Below are 18,185 nucleotides of genomic sequence, written 5' to 3' on the forward strand. Positions count from 1 at the left end.
TAAGGCCGCGAGCTATGCAGGTGATCAATTGTGCATCATGGCACGGTCAGCAGCGCCGACAGGCTGTCGCAAGGCGTGATAGCATGGCCGCAAGTACGCCGAGTTCCCATGAAAACAAGTAAAAAATGACCAAAAAATCCAAAAAATCGGCGCCTGCGGCGGGCCATGGGACCCCATCTCCCCCCCCGCATGGACACCCTCTGGGGCCCCCGCGCCGGCCCAGAGCCTCTCGCCCTGCTGCAGCATCCGTGCCCATCTCTGGCAGCCGTTCGCCGAGCGCCTCCTCAAAGCATGCGAGAATCTCGTCGCTCAGAAGCCAGTCTCGAGCACGTCGTCGGCAGCGCGGATGTTCGGCGATGGCACGAGCGTAGGCCTCGTTGCGATCCGTGTCGTGCAGCATGTCGCGGTGGCCGTGGGGCAAGCGCATATTGTGTCCACTCACGCACTTCCACAGCGCGGGCTCTCTCGGCTACGGGACCGGCCCCAGCTTCGGCTGAGGGCTGACAAGCACTTCCATGCCGGCGCAGGCGGATTTCTTTTTATCATATTTCTTTTCCACCTAATCCCGCAGCCAACTCCGAGTGAACTCTCAAGGGTCTCGAGTTGCCGGCGGAGCTAGCAGCTGCTCGGCGTCCTCTGTTCACGAATCTAAATAATGTGTATTTCACAGACCTTGTTATTGACAAGAAAATACGTCCTATGGCGCTTTGCGTTCCCCGTGGGCCCCGCTCTTTCCCTCGCATAGCCTGAGTTGGCAAGGTAAGGGGAATGATCAGAACGGCAAGGCTCGGAATGCGTTCTTTGAACGTTCAGAACACCGGCCACTGGGCCCGCCTGAGGCGCTGAGACCCGCAGGACACCGCGAGAGAGGGCACAGGGGGGCGGGGTAGCAAACAGCCCTTATATGCAATACGGGACAGCCACCCACTCAAAGCACTCACCACACGATTATGCCGCCTCCTATTCGTCATCCTCTTCAAAGCCGACAATGGCTTCGTCAGCCGCCTTTTTCTCCGCCGTGCGGTACGCCTCTTGTAGAGTGCCCGGTTCAGGTTCTGCTTGCCGCAGTTGTCGTACAGCTCCTCGAGCTCGACCCAGCGCGTATCAATCGGAAGCCGTCGTCATTCTGGTCCTCTCCAAACTTGCCGCGGGTGAGGTAGCACAGCGACGTCTCCGCCGCGGCCAGCTCATTGCGCCGCTTCTTCCCGACGAGCCGCTCAGGGTCGGCGAAGCGCATGCCAATCACCTCCTTGATCTCGAAGCAGTATGTCGGCACGACCGCGTCGTCTCCTCCGCCGTCGGCGAGGCGCGCCACGCCGCTCCGCCGTGGCCGCCTTCTGGCATAGCGGGTACACATGGTGCGGCGCGCATACTTGAGCACACCGTGGTTGGTGCAGTTGGCGCACGTGCCTGTGGGATAGGGCGCCATAGCGACGCGCGCGCTCCGGGTATGTATCGGGTATACCTGAGAATTCTCGGGTATACCCGGGTTTTACCCGGCCGGCCACCTGGGTCGGTCCGAGGGTGTTCCAGGAATGATCAGAATGGCGAGGGCCAGAACGTGTTACATGTACTAGTCAGAACGGACCCCAGTTGCCGTTCCTGCCAACTCAGCGCATAGCGGCCACTCTTCGGATCGCTGGTCGAGCGACCCGGGGGATGCCCCGCGCGCCTGACCCAGGCGCGCATAGCGGATCAGCAAGCCCTAAAACGGCGGGAGGGGTAGGGCTATATCGATAGAGCTAGAGGGCTCAACCACCCCTCCACCCCTCCACCCTCCACCCCTCCACCCTCCCGGAGCGAGAGGGGTCCGTCCTCGAGCCCTCCCACTTCCACCCCTCCGACCGGAGGGCTCGCCAGCCCACAGGGCTGGAGGGGTCCCCGTCGGATCGGCGTCGGGAGGGCTCCACAGGGTCCCATAGGGCTAGCGCGCTGGGAGGGTGGAGCGGTCCACCGGGGAGAGGGGTCAGGAGGGCTGGGCGAGGCGGGAGGGGTGGTGGGGTCCAGGAGGGCTCGCGCCCCCCCGAGCTCGGGTGGTAGGCAAGAGGGCTCGGGCGCCGGGTGGGCTCGGAGGGACGGTCGGACAAAGAGAGGATCTTCGTGGCGGGAGGGCTCGAGAGGGGTCGGAAGGGCCTCCGGGAGGGTTCGCAAAAAAAGAATGGCGCGGCGCTTCCGAGAGTGCCCGCCACGAGAGGGTTAGAGGGGTCGGAGGGGTTTAGAGGGCTGGAGGGCTGCAGGCCTGCTGCCCGCCCATGGACGCGGGTCAACGGCGACGGCGCCCGTGATCGAGGGACCGGCGACGGCGAATGAGCTGGTCTCTGCGCCGCACGACTTCACCCACGTTCGCGACTGTGGCCATCCAACAGTCTGCCGGCGCGGCGGGCGCATTCGAATGCGCCGGCCGCGCCGGCAGACTGCCAGTGCTATCCGGGCGGGCCTGCTGCGGCAGGGCGCTGCAACGCCGCCGCCTCGCCGCCACAGCAGCGCCGCCCCCGCATGGCTGCCGCCAGCAATGTCGCCGCCAGCCGCCGCCCCCAGCCGCCGCCGCCAGCTGCCGCCAGCACTGCAGCGACAGCTCTCTCTGCTGCCCAGGCGCCGCCGCGGCCACGAGTGTCACCGCCACGAGTGCCGCCGCCGTCAGCGTCGCCATGGCCGCTGCCGCCGCCAGGCGGGCGAGCGAGGAGCTCCATATGAGTGTGTGTGTCTGGAGGCTGTGTGGCGCTTCCGTTTTAGCGGAGAAACCCCAGGTATTTCGACCAAACGCGCTTCGTGTTTGCCTTGAGGAGCGCAGCGACGAGTCCGTAAGGAGCGGCCCCAGCTTGCTGGGTGCGGCGCCGCCGCGCGCCGTATCGAGAGACTCTGTCGGGGCAGGTTAAAATAGCGCCGCAGAGGCGATCCCCGGGCCGTCCGCGCACAGACCACGGAAACGCCACTTCCGTATGCCTGCAGGGTATCTTTAACCGAGCCCTCCGAGCCCTCCACACCCCTCCACACCCCTCCGACCCCTCCGACCCCTCCGACCCCTCCGACCCCTCCGACCCCTCCGACCCCTCCGACCCCTCCGACCCCTCCGACCCCTCCGACCCCTCCGACCCCTCCACACCCCTCCGACCCCCCCACACCCCTCCGAGCCCCCCGAGCCCCCCGAGCCCTCCGACCCCTCCGACCCCTCCGACCCCTCCGACCCCTCCGACCCCTCCGACCCCTCCGACCCCTCCGACCCCTCCCCCCACACCTCCGCAGCCCGCGAGTCCTCCGAGCCCCCCGAGCCCTCCGACCCCTCCGACCCCTCCGACCCCTCCGACCCCTCCGAGCCCCCCGAGCCCGGCTCGGTGGCTCGCCCCTCCGAGCCCTCCGGGCACTCCATCCCTCATGAGCCCTCCCGAGCCCTCCCGAGCCCTCCAGCGCCACCCTCGTGCCTCTCTGCCCTCCGAGCCCTCCGCGAGCTCTCCACCCCTCCCGAGCCCCACCCCTCGCGCTAGGGACCCTCTTGCCGGACGACACCCTCCGAGCCCTCCAAGCCCCCCGAGCCCTCCAGACCCCTCCATCCGCACAGCCCCTCCGGCCCCTCTAGCCCCCTCCGACCCCTCCAGCCCTCTCTAGCCCACTGGACCCCTCCCACGCCTCGCTTTTGGCCAGCCCTCCAAGCCCCCACCCCTCCTGGGCCCTGCCGCCTGACACCTCTATCGGTGGAGGGCTTTAGGTCACGGTCCACACTCCCGCCCTCCCGACCCCTCCACACCCCTACAGCGGCACCCCTACCCCTCCCACCGTATTAGGGCCTCCTGCGCCCGCACTCCAGGCGCGAAAACGAATCTGCGAGGCGAGGCCGCTCACGCGGCCCGATGGGGAGGAACGGGGCGAGCCCCCTCCAACCCACCCGCGCTAGGTCTCGGGGGACGAAGGGGTCACACCCGACGACCTCGGGAACTAGCCGGGGCAGTCGGAGAAGTGGCAACTCCGTGCACTGACGGTCGGCCGCCAGAAAACACGCCTCCGTGGCTCGGGTTACACCAATCCTCGCTACCCAACGCGGCCAAAGGATATCCACCTCGCGAGGCGAAATCAGACTCGGTCGAGAGACCCCAGATTGGCATCCATGCCTCTCTGGACAGGGTGGCCCGCCACAAGGACCCCAGGAATTGCGACTCGCCGCTTTCCTCCCGCTGTGATTCTGTGTGAGCTCTGTGTCTTGATTTGCCAACAATATACCTAAAACCTCGAGAACCTCGAGAACCTTTGCGTTCACAGCCTTGTTATTGAGAAGAAAATACCGCACACCGAACCGGCGAGGAGCGCTGCGATATCAGACAGCCGGCGCTGCCGCCGCCGACGGCTGCCTGGAGCGTTTACCTTCGTGCTCATGATGTTCAAGACACCCGTGGACGGATCCTCGTCGACAGCTCAGCCCGACACGCCCGAGTACGTTGCTTTTGCGGTCGTGACCTTGGCGTTCGTGCTGGCGATGCCGACCGGCCTCGGTCGCGGCGGGACTTGGGCGGGACGGTTCGGCCTCGAGCGGCAGCGGCGGACACAGGTCTTAAAGAGGGCCCGCACCTACCTCTTGGATCTCATCGAGGGTGGGATGTACACAATGATCTACGCGGCGATGGCCATCTCGCTCAGCCCGCTGGCGGAGCTGCCGTTCCCGGCGTACATCGAGTCGACGCCGTGGCACATATGTCTCCTCGAGGTGATCCTGCAGGCGGGAGTGAACCAGATGGTCCAGATCGCCATTCGGGACTACGCGAATACCGTCCTTTCGCCCTACCTGCCCGACCTGGGCACGCAGGGCGACCGCTCCGGGGCGAGGGCGGGCGGTGGCGTCGTGATGACGACCTGCCTCTTCTCGCGGCAGGGCGCCTGGAAGAGAAAGATGGCTCTCCTCGACCGCCACCTCGACCAGCACTTCTTCATCTGCTTCCCAAAGACGGTGCTGGCTGCCCTCGGGCTGTGGTGAGACAGAGAGGAGGGGGCGGTGGGGCGTGGTGGACGCCACCTGCACCTGGACCAGCGCGGGGGTGCAGGACGGCAAGGGTCTCACAGCCGGGCGCCGGGTGGGAAAGCTCGCTCTTGGAGCACCGGTTGGAGTGCAGTTAGCAGCCGCGCACATCTCCGCACAGAGCGGCCGCACTCTGCTCGGTACCCCCCCTGCACAACTAAGCTCATGGCCGACCCCCCCCCCAGCAGCACGCTCTGCTGCTGGGGGGGTCGGACCCCCCCCCCCAGCAGCAGCGCTCTGCTGCTGGGGGGGTCGGGACCCCCCCCCCAGCAGGAGCGCTCTGCCTGTGGGGGGTGCTGGCATCTCTGTACAGACAGCAGTAAGTAGCATGCGTTCCAGTGGCGAGAATTTATAGTCGGCATCAAAATCAGTGTATTGGGCTCGAAGGCGCGGTGAACACAACCGCCTCGAGCGTACGAGTACCGCTTAAACACGAGCCGAGGGCGGAGAGGGGGGGGCGGCGGCGAAGAGGCGGGAGAGCTGGGCGTCCAGTGCGCTCGCTCTCTGCTGCTGGGGGGGGGTCGGGACCCCCCCCCCCCAGTAGCAGCGCTCTGCTGCTGGGTGGGTCGGGAGCAGCACGCTCTGCTGCTGGGGGGGTCAGACCCCCCCCCCCTAGCAGCAGGGATGAGCTTAGTTGTGCAGGGGGGGTACCGTCTACCGAGCAGAGTGTGCGGCCGCGCGCTCACAGTCACACACATGCTCATGCACACATCCAGAGCTCTTTTTGTATTTTTGTTTTCACACGTCTGCGGCCTGCGGGTCACATGCAGAGGCGCGACAGGGGTAGCCTTGCGGGGTCACATGCAGAGGTGCGACACGGGTAGCCTCAAGTGTTCATGTAATCTCTCTCTGGACTCTGCAAGTGAATAGTGTTCATGTACAATCTCTCTGTCCTCCCTCCCCCTCTCTTCCCGCCTCAAGGGTCCAAGTCGAAGCCCATCAGCGGCGCGTCCGACAGGCCGACGAAGGAGCCGTCCTGCCAGAGCCGGTGCCGGATCCGCTGCAGCAGGTAGAAGCGCTCCTGCCGCAGCAGCGTCCCGGCCGCGGAGATGGCGGGCACGCGCAGGACGCACAGCCCGCCGTCCACGAAGGTGGGCCGCACGGCGTGGTCGAGGTCGAGGGAGCCCTGCCCGCGTATGCGCCTCCGCCAGAAGGGGATGCCGAGGAGCAGCCGCGCCCGGCTCACGTACTCGATGTCCCACGCCTCGCCGCCGAGCCAAGTGAAGGTCGCCCGCACCTCGCTCGAGCCGAACCGGTGGCGCGCTCGCTGCACGTACGCACCGCGCCCGTCCCTCACGTCGTCCCAGCGGTTGCCGCGCGGCCCGGCCTGCAAGACCGAGGCGTACGCGTTGGGTCCGGGGCAATAGCTCTCGATGAGGTGTCGGACCCGCCCGGCGCCTCGCGTCCAGTCGGCCGTGTCGCTCGCGTAGAGCGTCTCCCAGCAGCCGTCGAGCAGGGGTGACGTGGCTGGCCGCTCGGTCGGGTTGCACTTCTCCAGCTGCCCCACCAGCCTGCCGACTGCCGTCCTGTCGCCTGAGGAGAGGGCGGCACGGATCGCCGCTTTGATCTCCGCGGCGTCATCGTCGTAGTGGTCGTCTGCCACGTCCGGAAAGGCGCCCATCGCGAGGCACGAGGCCCGCGCGGATGCGGACCTCGGGTGCAGGACGACGAGGGGAGCGGCGAGGGCTAGAGCTGACATATATTTGTGTAAAGAAAGAATTTTACAAGCAAACTCCCTCGCACAACACTGGGCACGGGACTGGCGCGCACTGGCACTAACACAGGTACACCACGGGAGCCGCAGTGTGTAAAGAAAGAAAGAAAGAACGCGAACCCAAATGGGAGGACGGTACGCCGCCACCACACAGGGTTTTTAGGGGAGAAGTGTGGTGTTAGCCGTCGCCCACCCTCGGGCGTCTACCACTTCCTATCTCTCTCCGCAGTTTCTCACCAATTCTCGCAGCGACCTTCATGCCACCTCGCGTTCTTCCCACTCTCGTCGTTCTCTCTCCTGCTGTCTCTTCCCCTGCCTGACTCATCGCTCTCCTCGGCCTCGTTCTGAGACGCCGCTTCGTCTCTTGCTCTCGCTGCTTCTCTCGCCTTTCTGCGTAACTCCATATGTGTAAAAGAAAGAAAACGAAGAACCCAAGGGAGGGATGGGAGGACGGCACGCCGCCACCACACAGGGATTTTAAGGAGAGGGGGAAGAAGGCGACTGGGTGTGCGTCCGTCGCCTCGGCTACTACGTGCCGGACTTCAACGCCAACATCCTCTCCCTCTTCCGGGACAGGAGGCTCTTCGGATCGACGATATCCACAACCAATCAAGGGGGTGTGCCAGTCGACACGCTGCACATAGACAATGCAAGAGTCACCCTGGACACGTCGAGAGACATCTCGAAGGTCAAGATCCGACCAGTGCGCGACCCACGATCCGTACCGGTGTCACAGCCGGTCATGCCAATGCTATCCACTGCGCCTACAACGCTACCCTATGCAGCCGACCTGTGGCATCGACGCTACGGGCATATGCCCGCGTCGACCATGATGATGTTGCCACATGTCACGACGGGGTGTGAATTTAAGCTCACCCCGCAACAAGCCAAGCGCCATCGGGATTCGTGTAGCATATGCATACAATCCCGAATGCGAAGGGCGCCCGAGACAAAGAAGGCGCCCCGTTTTGAGAAGTCGCGCGCCCCCGGCGAGCTTGTCCACTCGGACCTACTCGGACCGCTCCCCGCGAGTCTAGATGGGGGGTATCGGTACCTCGCTGTTTTTGTCGACGACTTCTCGCGCTACATCATGGTATATCCGATGCGAGAAAAGGGTGAACTCGAAGCCCAGTACGCCCGATTCGAGCAAGACATGTCGGAGTACTTCATCAGCCAGCGTCGCCAACTACACACTGATAATGGAGGGGAGTTCATGAGCAAGTCGCTGGCCGAATACCTCACCACGAATGAGATTAAACACACCACCAGCTCTCCCTACTCGCCGAACCAAAACGCCATCGCCGAACAGGCGATGTGGCGGCTCTGTTCGGTGGCGAGGGCGATGCTGCTTGAGTGCGGACTCCCTACCTGCCACTGGGCGATGGCGCTCACGCAAGCAGCGCTACGACTCAACATCACGCCTCGACGCACGATCCGAGCCGGATCCAAAATTAAAGGCGCGAGCCCCGACCCAAGCGATGTGGCCTGGACCACCCCTTATGAACGTCTAAAAGGGCGCAAGCCAAACGTGCGCTACCTGCGTGTGTTTGGATGCCGGGCCTGGGTACTCAACGAGCCTATCCAAGGACGTGCCAAGCTCGAGTCAATCGCAACAGAGGGATGGTGCATCGGGCCAGCGCGATACTCGCGTGGAATGGTCATTTACATCCCCGACAGCGAATCGCCCAACGACTTAACAAAAGGCAAGTACAAGATCACCCGGAACATCCGGGTAGACGAGTCGTTCACGCCCAAGGGACGCGTCGACAGCGGGCCATCACTAGCGCCTCCGATCGTCGCGGGGAGTGAACGCCCCCAGGCAAAGGACGTGATACTCTTCCGAGTCCCTGCCAAAGCTAAACCGGGTGACGTGCTCGATGTCACCTCGCCCAAGACGGGTAGAAGCGTGCAAATACGCGTCGCCGAGAGGATGTACCCAGAAACATACTGGACGGCGTACGACACGACCATCCCGAACGCCGACGACGCTGTCTTTGGCACAGCGCAATCGATAATCGACGCGAGCGCTGATGGAGCCGACGCTGGGAGCACCACTGCACCCTCGCGGGGCCTTCCCACAGAGGGGGTGCTAGTCGGCGGCAAAAGCAAGCAGCTCAAGAAGATATCCAAGCGCGCTCGCAACAACGCCATCAAGGGTGGCCCCGTCAACAGCCCGTCGTCTAACCCGACACTTCCACCAACCTGGGTGACAGCTGTTCCAGGGGGTGGCCCCGCCTCCGGGGACGATGTCACCTGGGCAACTCCGGTTCCACCGCCCAGGGTGACCGCTGTGCCCGGAGGGCCCAAAGGTACTGACGTGACTTGGGCGAGCGTCGCTGGGCGCCATGACAGCCAGCAGCCTACACCCCAAGCCTCGGCTGAGGGGGTGGACGGCGCGCAGCTCGTGACTGCGAACATGACGCATACAATGCGCATGCACAGGACAGACTTCGAGGAGCTCAGTGAGGCTCTCGAAGACGGTGACGAGGAAGCGATCGAGCAGTTCATCACCAAGCAGAAGATGTTACGAGGCGATGACCCCGACATCACATACACGGTCGGCATCCCCCCAAGCTGCAAGTCTGCCCTAACGGGCCCCGACAAAGAGAAATGGATGCCGTCATACACTGAGGAGCTAACGGCACTCCAACAAAATAAGACGTTCTCCGTAGAGGACATCCCCGCCGGCGTCCATGTCATCGACCCAACAGTTGTGCGAGATGTCAAACGTGATGAGAACGGCCGCCCAGACCGCTGGAAGACGCGCGTCTGCGCTCGAGGCTTCATGCAGCGGCTGGGCGAACATTACTTCAACACGTTCAGCAACACGGTTCGATACGAGACGCTGCGGCTACTTATGGCGATAGCCGCAGGCAACGACCTCGCCCTTACGAGTCTTGACATCAAGACGGCTTACCTCAACGGCTACATCGAAGGGGGCGTCCAGATTTACATGCGCTTTCCTGCCGGATGGCACTTTGAGGGTGACGGATTCGACTACACCTTCAAATACACTGGTGATCACACGCGCAAGAGGGGGCGTCCCGAGCGTGGACTACGATTGGTCAAGGCCATCTACGGTCTGAAGCAGAGCGGAGCACTCTGGGAAGAGACGCTCCGATCGTTCCTACTCTCCATCAACGCCATCCAGTGCGTCGTTGACCCGTGCCTGTGGCGGTACTCCAAAGGCGGCAACACCCTGCTCTTCGTCGTGTACGTTGACGACATCGTGATCGCCTGCTCCAACCAAGACTTTCGCGATGCGTTTGTGAGCATGCTCCAAGAGCGATTCACATTGCGCGACAATGGCCCACTCACCTGGGTGTTCGGTTCTGCCGTCGAGCAGGACCTAGAGCAAGGCACCGTTAGCTTTCACCAAAAGCTCTTCATTCAAGATACCGTCAAGGAGTTCCTGGGCGACGACCCCCGCCCCAGTAAGCGCGCCGTACCGTGCAACGACGACATCACCAATCTCACCCACCTCGAAGAGGGTGAGATGATGCACCCACGATACGCCGAAATTGTTGGCAAGATAGGGTGGTTGGCCAACATCTCCCGGCCAGACATTGGCTACGCCTACTCGATGCTCTCAAAGTTCCTAAAGGGGGGCGGGGAGCGCCATTTCAACGTTGCCCTTGGCGTCCTCGCTTACCTGGACAAGACCAGGGACAAGACGATCACCTATCGCCGCGAGGCGGATGGCAACCTCGCCGATCACATCGTAGAGCATGCCGACTTAGCCAGCTTCGACTACGACAGGTTCGTGCCGATCATCTTCTCGGACACCTCTCATGGCGGGGAAAAGCCTCAGGCGGGATACGTGATTTTTGTGTGCAATGGGCCTGTCTCTGCACACGCTGGACGCCTTAAGTCCACGCCCACCTCATCGTCCGAAGGCGAGTATGCCATTGCGACCAAGGCCACACAAGCGGCCATCGCGGTCTCGGACACCATCAAGTTCATGGCCGAGGACCTACCCGACTACAAGGGCAATAAGTCGGACCTCGGATGCACAATGCCGCTCTTCTGCGACAATAGGGCGGCCGTGCTCCTTAGCGAGGGCAACACCTCCTCGAAACGCATGCGACATGTGGCGACTCAGATCGCCTTCCTGCGCGAGCAAGTGAAGGATACGAAGCGCGTTAGGCTCACCCACATCCGAACGCAGGGACAAGTGGCCGACCTTTTCACGAAGCCACTGACAGCGGCTGTCTTTCACCCTCTGCGCGCATTCGTCGTGTCGTAGCGCCGGGTGACCACTCGCCGACGCCCACCCACGTGATTGAGGTGGTGAGCAGACGGAGGTTGCGTCACCGTACCAGCAGATGCATGCATGAAGATGGCCAGGAACGAGCCAAGCATGTGCAGCGGCTAGGATGTACAGCAGGAACGCGCCGCGTACACCAGCTAGCCACTGAGGGGGTGAGCTGCTCGTTCTCAGCGCAGCGCTCTTGCATTCACACCCGCACAGCACCCTGAGGTATTTTTATGTTCCCCCACCCGGGTGGGGGAATTTTATATTTAGCAATATGAGCCGCCGTCCCCACTCGAACTCGAGTCCGCCGACCGCTATAGGTCGAGCGGGGAGAGAGGCGCTGCCTCCACGGCGGGGACGGAGGCGACACCTCCGTCCCCACCGCCATTGGTTCGAGCGGCAAGCCTTAGGTAGAGCGGGGACGGAGACGTGGAAAAGCGTGCTTGTGAGTGGAAGCCACAAGCGCGCTGGCTCCGGTCGTTTGTAAATGAGGGTGTTTTTCTGTGTGTGTGTTTTCTTGAAGCCTTTCTTAAACTGGGTAACGAACCCCTGTCACTCCGTGAAGTGAACAGAAGAGAGGTGTGAACCGACTGGCGTGCTGATCGTGAAGAGGCGCCATGTCATCGGACACCGAGAGCACGGTCTGCGACCCGCGGTTAGAGGTCGCATTCGAGCCGCAAGTCCCCAAGGGGCCGGGCCAGATAAGGCGCGTGCCCCAGCTGTTCACAGCAACAGCACGGTCTACCCCCGTCGTCCCACCCCAAGTGCAGCAGACGACACTACTCGCTTAATGTGGGTAAACCATAGTACCGTATACGGTACTATGAACAGAGAAGCCCATCAAAGTCGCCGCCGACAGTCCACGCCGAGCCGGCCTGCTGCCGGCTTGCACGGCAGCCTTTTCCTCTCGACCAGCCTCAACTTCCGTACAGTCAACATTTTGTCGCTGCGTGCTCGTGGCGAGCTGTGGCGGCGGTCGAAGTTGGCCCAGATTCGGTGACGAGCGCCGGACGATAGTACCGCCTCTGTTCGCCCTGTGCATGTCAGACCAGGCTGCAGCAGGGCACTACCATCGTGCTGCCCTGCTGCAGCCTGGCCCTGCCCACTGTGCACAGCCGCCAGAGCACCACCACCGCCCGGCATCGTGTCACGGCGAGCTCCTTCTGCGCCCGCTCGCGAGGCTCTCGTGCTGGCACACTTTGGCCATCTGCTGCTCGCGTTCGGCGAGCTCTTCTCCGCAATCCTGCCACGGTGCCGCCACCACACACCTTCTGGCCGGCCTGAGCCGCGCGGACTCGCCGGCGGGGGCAACGTGTCGACCTCTCTCTCTGGTGCACCACGGGCCGCGACGGCCTGCGAGCAGCTGGCGCGAGGAGGCAGTGTGCCGGCACAGTCGAGCCGGAGCATCGGGTTCTTGATGCTTGTGGGGTCGAGTTTGACCTTATGTGGCATAATATGCAACAATAAGGCTATGCTATCTCCCGGATTTTTGAGATATGATCCCTCAAAGTCGAATTATGGTTTACTGGTGACCATAGTACCGTCGTGTCTTGTTCGCGTTTCTTCCGCAGCAAAGAACAACGGCTTTTGTTACAACGATGGCCGACTACACGGTAAGGCATACGGACCTTGCAGAAAACCTTTTCCTTCTAAGCAGGGCTACACAATGACCCTATAGTGTGTGGGTGTTCCTGGCGAGTTGTGATGAGTAGAATTAGACTAGCCAATACTATTTTGAAGTTCATATATGAAAATACCAACTTGCCTATGTGCACGTCTCCGCCGCGGCGGCCCGGAGGCGGCCCGGCGGAGCGGTCAGAGCAGCACTGCGCGGGCCGGCGATCGACTCTCGACTATAGTACGGGCTCTATTGAATGGCCTCAAGGTGCTCTCTAGGGCTGCCCTATTCCGCTCGCCCGGCTACGTCGCCGGGCTTCGAAGGAAAAGGTTTCGCTCGGCACGGCGTCGGAGAGCAAACTTCGACGTTCGTCCTATAGTGGAAGCCGGACGCACGTAGGCAAGTGGCCCATGACCAGGCGGGCTGCTGCTCAGAATCTGGGCCGTCGGCGCTCGCTCTCGCGCTCTTCATAACGGCGTTGCCCCCTCCCTCTCGCGCCGACGTTGGGCAGCCCGACCACGACAACGTCAGCGCCGCTGGCCTGCAACTCGAGGCGCCTTTGAATGAGCACGAGCCGGTGCGCGGCGGCGGCGCGGGTGATGCAGCCCAAGGTGACGGCGACGGCAGAGGGGGCGGCGCCGGCGGCGGAGGAGGCGGCAGCGGCGGCGATGGCCGCGGGGTCGGCCCGCCCGCCTTTGCTGCTGGTGCTGTGGGCATCATCACAGCTCAGCGGCGGTGTGCGACCAGGGCCAGTGGTAGACTTTCGACGCGGTGAGGCTGCTCTCTGAGCAATGACACTAGCAAGAGCATCATGTGTGTCATCGGAGTCACTTGTATTACGATACCACCACGCCGCCACGCTCGCAAGGGCCGCCTAAGCGCCTAAGCACCCTAAGCACCCCCCCGCTTAGGCCGCTTAGGCGCTTAGGCGAGTGACGGCCGGCTGCCCGGGGCCTGGCGTGCCTCCGCCGTGGGCTGAGCGCCCGGGAGAGCCACTCTGCAAGTGGTGTGCGAGCGTGTAGCCTTTAGCGTGCAGTCGGCCGACGAATACTTTAAAGTCTCGACAATCACTAAGCTGCTTATGTGGCACCGCAGAGGCTCCCTTGGGGATGCCTGAGGCCACCCCAACCACTCACCAAGCCTTACGTGGACGAATTCAAACCTACTTTTATGGTTTACCCACACTAAGCGAGTAGGCACGGGACCACTGCGCACTGGCGCGCACGAATAGAGAAAGCGGATACGGGCCGGTCAGGTTTTCCCAGAATTTCAGCATGCTGGCCGCCGCAAGCAAAAAGAATACACACCTGGTTTTTTTCTAAAATCTCTCCCCCATTGACCCATAAACACAAACAATCAAGAAGAGTCTCTCTTGACCCATCCATTGTCCCACTCAAGAAAATCGCCGTTTCGAGGGACATGTACTTCCACCCTCTCTCTTGGGGTTGGGGTGAGACTGCAGGTCATCAGCCTACCACACCTACAAACCTGCACCCAACGCGGCTCAGGATTTCCACCGCCGTGTTATCAGAAGAAATTGGACCCATCGACAGCCTCGAGAGGGGGCGTCGACCACAGGCTGATATCGACCGTCGCGCTGTGCAAGATCTGATCGATCTACGGCTCCGGCGCGGCATGCTCAGCCGCTCGCATCGGCGCTCCACGGCTCCACAACGACTGCTCGCCCTCGCTCACTGCTCAAATTCTCGTGCTCGCTGCCTCGCCTCGCTCACTCCCCGGCCGCTCCCGGAGCTGGCGCTCCGGCCTTTCGAGGTCGAGCGCTACCCGGGCTGGACGGACGGCTCCGCCTCGCTCTCCTCCTCCGAGACGGAGCCGCTCTCGCTCGCAGAGCTCCTGCTGCATGCAGACGCCGACCTGGCGGAGCGGTGGCGAGCTCTCTCCCTCGGCTACCCTTCGCACAACGAGGGCAGCCCGTGGCTCCGGCGTGAGATCGCCTCCAAGTACTCCACAGAGTCGATTGACGAGAGGCACGTCAATGTGTGCGCGCCGGCAGAAGCCATCTACCTCGCCTCACGGGCGCTCCTGGCTGCAGACGACCACGTCGTGGCGACGGTGCCGCTCTACCAGTCGCTCAGTGAGGTTGCCCGCTCGATGCGCTGCGAGGTGAGCGCGTGGCGACCCTCGGCCGGGCCGCCGGGTGCGCCCTACCGCTTTGACCCGGCCGACCTCGCCGCGCTGATTCGGCCCGGCAGAACCAAGCTGGTCGTCTGCAACTTTCCGCACAACCCGACTGGCGCGCTGCCGACGGCGGCCGAGTTTGCGCGGGTCGTGGCCGCCTGCGAGGCGGCCGGCTGCTACCTGCTGGTGGACGAGATGTACCGCGGGCTCGAGCACGGCTCGCGGGAGCCTCTCCCCGCGGCCTGCGAGGCGTCGGCGATCGGGGTCAGCCTGAGCGGCCTCTCCAAGACCGTTGGCCTGCCTGGCCTCCGGCTGGGCTGGCTCGCAAGCCGCTCGCCGGCCGTGATTCAGCGCGTCGCGCAGCTCAAGGACTACACCACCATCTGCCCGCCCGCCCCGTCCGAGGTGCTCGGCGCGGTCGCACTGCGCGCACAGCCGGCGCTGCTCGAGCGAAGCCGCGCGATCGCCGCCGAGGGGCTAGCCGCGGCGCGCGCGACGGTCGCGAAGCACCCCGCCGCTCTCGAGTGGTCCGAGCCTGCGGCGGGCACCTTTGCGTTCGTTGGGCTCAAAGGCGGCGGCGGCGGCGGCGGCGGCAGCGAGGCCTACTGCGAGGCGCTTCGCTCGCGCGCCGGCCTGATGCTGATGCCTGGCGCCCTCTTCGACCTGGACGCGACCGCGGCCGACGGCAGCGACGCGGCGAGGCGGGTGCGGCTCACGTACGGTCGCGCTGACACCGCGACGCTGCTGGAGCGGTGGAGCGAGGACATACGGCGACATGGGGTGACTCTGTGAGTCTTGTGGTATACTGAGTTGGCAGGATCGGCAACTGGGGTCCGTTCTGACTAGTACATGTAACACGTTCTGGCCCTCGCCATTCTGATCATTCCTGGAACACCCTCGGACCGACCCAGGTGGCCGGCCGAAAAATACCCGAAGCGGAGCATGAGGAGCCACTCGTGACCTTTGAGGACGCGGGGGACGTGCTGGGCATGGTGGAGGCGCCGCTGCTCGTGCCGGACGGGTTCAAGGTTGTCGCGGCCTCGCCGACGGAGGAGCAGCTCGACCCGACCAACCCGGCCAGCGACGCGCTCATCGAGCAGCGCATCATGGTCCGCTTCGAGCACTACGGCTGGTGCGTGGGCACGGTTACGGCCAAGGTGAACGACGGCCGGCGCACGATCGAGCGTGACCGCGTCAACTTCGTCGCCAAGTTCGACGTTGACAACGGCGCGGCGACGGACTCTCGCTCGAGTCGTCGATGTACGACGGCTCGCCGTCGGCAGAGTACGAGTCGTGGCTGCTGTTCGAGCCTGTTCTGGCGCCGACGGAGGCGGCGGCCCTGGCAGCGGCGGCCGGCGGCGCAATCGTCGCCGTGTGAAGAGGTCGGACCGGCTGGGGCCGGGCGGTGGGCGGTGGGCTGCCTTGGCGCTTGGGGGGATGGGCTGTGGCACGGTCCGAGTCGTAGGGCCGGTGCCGCCTGGATGCCGTTCTGATCATTCCTGCGACCTTTGTAGGGATCCCTAGTCTTCCGTCCGAGGTCGGGCTGAGGGAGGACTGATGAGCCGCGTCACTGTCCCTGTGCCTGTGTCTCGCGCCTTGCGGGGGGGGAGCGGAAAGGAGGAACCTCTTCCCAAGAGCACCACTCTTGGAGCGCCGCCACTACCACCCAGAGCGCTGCAAGCAGCGCCGGGCAATGACGGCTTACCGCCCTCTGTCTGCTGCTAGTGCCGAGAGAGAGGCTCCGGGTCTCAGCGCCTCAGGCGGGCCCAGCGGCCGGTGTTCTGAACGTTCTGAGAACGCATTCCGAGCCTTGCCATTCTGATCATTCCCCTTACCTTGCCAACTCAGGTGGTATACAGCTCAAGAAGATGATTTTTGGTATGAGATAAATAAATAAATAAAACGGGCACGCCAAACGAGGGGTGGGAGAAGGACAGGGTCCCCACCTGCACGAGCAGGATCTTGGTACGAGATTCTTTTTTCGGGTCGCGATTTCTTTTTCTCGTGCCGGCCCATTTACTCGCTGAGAGAGCATTTCCCACACGGCCGCGGGATGGCAGGCTCGTCGGTGCATCGGTGAGCCCCCTCGCCCCTCGTGCCCAGCAACGGCCTCCTCTCGCACCACATTACGCCTAACGCGGCCCTCCTGCTTACTTACTGAGCTCTCGCTGGACCAACTGCAGGCACGGCCGGCTGCTGTGTCGCGGCGCGCCGCTGTCGTTTCTCGATGGCGAGTGGGTGCGCCAGGACTCCGACGTCAAGTCGTCCCCACGCTATGCGCACAGCGACGACCCCAAGCTCCACCTCACCTCCGACGGCGCCGCCTGGCGGGTCACGCGCGGGGCGGGGTCGGGTGAGGTGATCGCCGAGGCGGCCTCGACCGCGCTCCACCCAGGGACGGTGGAGGTCGGGTCGTGGAAGGTCTTCGACCGCGGCAAGGAGCTGCCAAAGTCCGCCGAGCTCGAGATGCTCTGCGACGGCCCAAACACCGAGGAGCAGCCCTTCCTGATGGAGGAGCTCGGCCGCGACTTCTTCCTGCGGGTGCACCTCACGCGCAAGGTGGTCTGGTTCGTCTGCCCCGCCACGGGCGACATCTACCACTCGGCCGCCAAGCCCGGCGGCGAGGGCGGCCGCTCCAAGCCCGGCAAGCGCTACTGCCACCTCTGCAACAAGGCAGCAGCACCTCTCCACTCCCCGCCACCACCTCTCCACTCCCCGCCCGCCGCGCCCCTCCCCCGCAGCCCGACCGGGCGGCCCTGCCTCGCGCGGCGCAGTGCTTCTCCGCCAACAACTTCCAGTCGCAGCACCTCGTCAACCTCCACCCCGAGCTGGTCGCCAAGAAGCCGCCAAAGGAGAAGAAGGAGAAGAAGCTCGCCGGGCTCGAGAAGAACATGCCCTCGCCCGCCGACCCAGAGAGAGTCAAGACGCTGATCCACGCGCTGCTCTGCCCGTCGGACGGCCCGTCCGATAGGCCCGACTACACCGCCGAGGTCGCCGCTCTCCAGGCGCGAGGTGGAGGATAGCCGGGATAGCCGAGAGAGAGCCGAGAGAGAGCCGGGAGATAGCCGAGGTGCTCGCCCGGCCGCCGCCCGCCCCACCCTCGCGCCTCTCGGCCGGCGCAGGGCCTGATCAAGCGGATGGAGGCGCACGCGGCAGAGTGCCAGATCGGCGCAAACGTGCCCGGCAGCAAGAAGAAGAGCTGCGCGCAGTGCACCCGCTGGCGGCAGCTGCAGAAGCTGCGCGACCGCTTCACGCGGCAGCTGCTGCAGCACGGGCCCGGCCGACCAAAGCAGCCGGAAGGGGAGGCCTCCTCCTCCTCCTCGCCGCCAAAGCTGCTCAAGCGGCAGGTGACGATGCTGCTCGAGTCGGCGGAGAATGCCGCCGACCTGGACCTCTCCCGCCTGCCGATGCTCGTCGACAAGGAGCTCTCGGCGCAGTCGCGCCGCCAGCAGGCCCC

General features: G+C 64.1%; 5 protein-coding genes across 5 annotated transcripts; 4 read left to right on the top strand and 1 right to left on the bottom strand.

Annotated features, from left to right (window-relative positions):
* The first annotated feature begins 4,288 nt into the window (after positions 1 to 4,288).
* On the top strand, positions 4,289 to 5,771 carry EMIHUDRAFT_446292 (hypothetical protein). Its single transcript, XM_005761492.1, has 2 exons — positions 4,289 to 5,122; positions 5,692 to 5,771. Exon 1 carries the CDS (start codon positions 4,364 to 4,366, stop codon positions 4,958 to 4,960), a length of 597 nt encoding a protein of 198 aa, XP_005761549.1. The 5' UTR covers positions 4,289 to 4,363; the 3' UTR covers positions 4,961 to 5,122; positions 5,692 to 5,771.
* A 147-nt stretch (positions 5,772 to 5,918) lies between these two features.
* On the bottom strand, positions 5,919 to 6,701 carry EMIHUDRAFT_248834 (hypothetical protein; the record flags this gene model as incomplete). The annotated part of the gene is made up of 1 exon (XM_005761493.1): positions 5,919 to 6,701. The coding sequence occupies one exon, from the start codon at positions 6,699 to 6,701 to the stop codon at positions 5,919 to 5,921; it is 783 nt and encodes a 260-aa protein (XP_005761550.1).
* A 1,669-nt stretch (positions 6,702 to 8,370) lies between these two features.
* Positions 8,371 to 9,307, top strand: EMIHUDRAFT_248835 (hypothetical protein; the record flags this gene model as incomplete). Its single annotated transcript, XM_005761494.1, has 2 exons — positions 8,371 to 9,239; positions 9,298 to 9,307. 2 exons carry the CDS (start codon positions 8,371 to 8,373, stop codon positions 9,305 to 9,307), a joined length of 879 nt encoding a protein of 292 aa, XP_005761551.1.
* Positions 9,308 to 14,224: 4,917 nt separating this feature from the next.
* EMIHUDRAFT_248839 (hypothetical protein) lies at positions 14,225 to 16,193 on the top strand (the record flags this gene model as incomplete). The annotated part of the gene is made up of 4 exons (XM_005761495.1): positions 14,225 to 15,286; positions 15,341 to 15,508; positions 15,640 to 15,988; positions 16,111 to 16,193. 4 exons carry the CDS (start codon positions 14,225 to 14,227, stop codon positions 16,191 to 16,193), a joined length of 1,662 nt encoding a protein of 553 aa, XP_005761552.1.
* Positions 16,194 to 16,758: 565 nt separating this feature from the next.
* EMIHUDRAFT_459926 (hypothetical protein) lies at positions 16,759 to 18,183 on the top strand (the record flags this gene model as incomplete). Its single annotated transcript, XM_005761496.1, has 4 exons — positions 16,759 to 16,804; positions 16,912 to 17,401; positions 17,503 to 17,733; positions 17,851 to 18,183. Coding segments are annotated over exons 1-4 (1,077 nt in total), but the record flags the coding sequence as incomplete, so codon positions are not given.
* Positions 18,184 to 18,185: the final 2 nt, after the last annotated feature.

This window comes from Emiliania huxleyi (assembly GCF_000372725.1).
Source record: "Emiliania huxleyi CCMP1516 unplaced genomic scaffold EMIHUscaffold_709, whole genome shotgun sequence".
Classification (NCBI taxonomy): domain Eukaryota; phylum Haptophyta; order Isochrysidales; family Noelaerhabdaceae; genus Emiliania; species Emiliania huxleyi.

What these genes read in the sequence shown, in the direction of transcription:
- EMIHUDRAFT_446292 (XM_005761492.1), top strand. Translation starts at nt 4,364, where the DNA reads ATGATGTTCAAGACACCCGTGGACGGATCCTCGTCGACAGCTCAGCCC.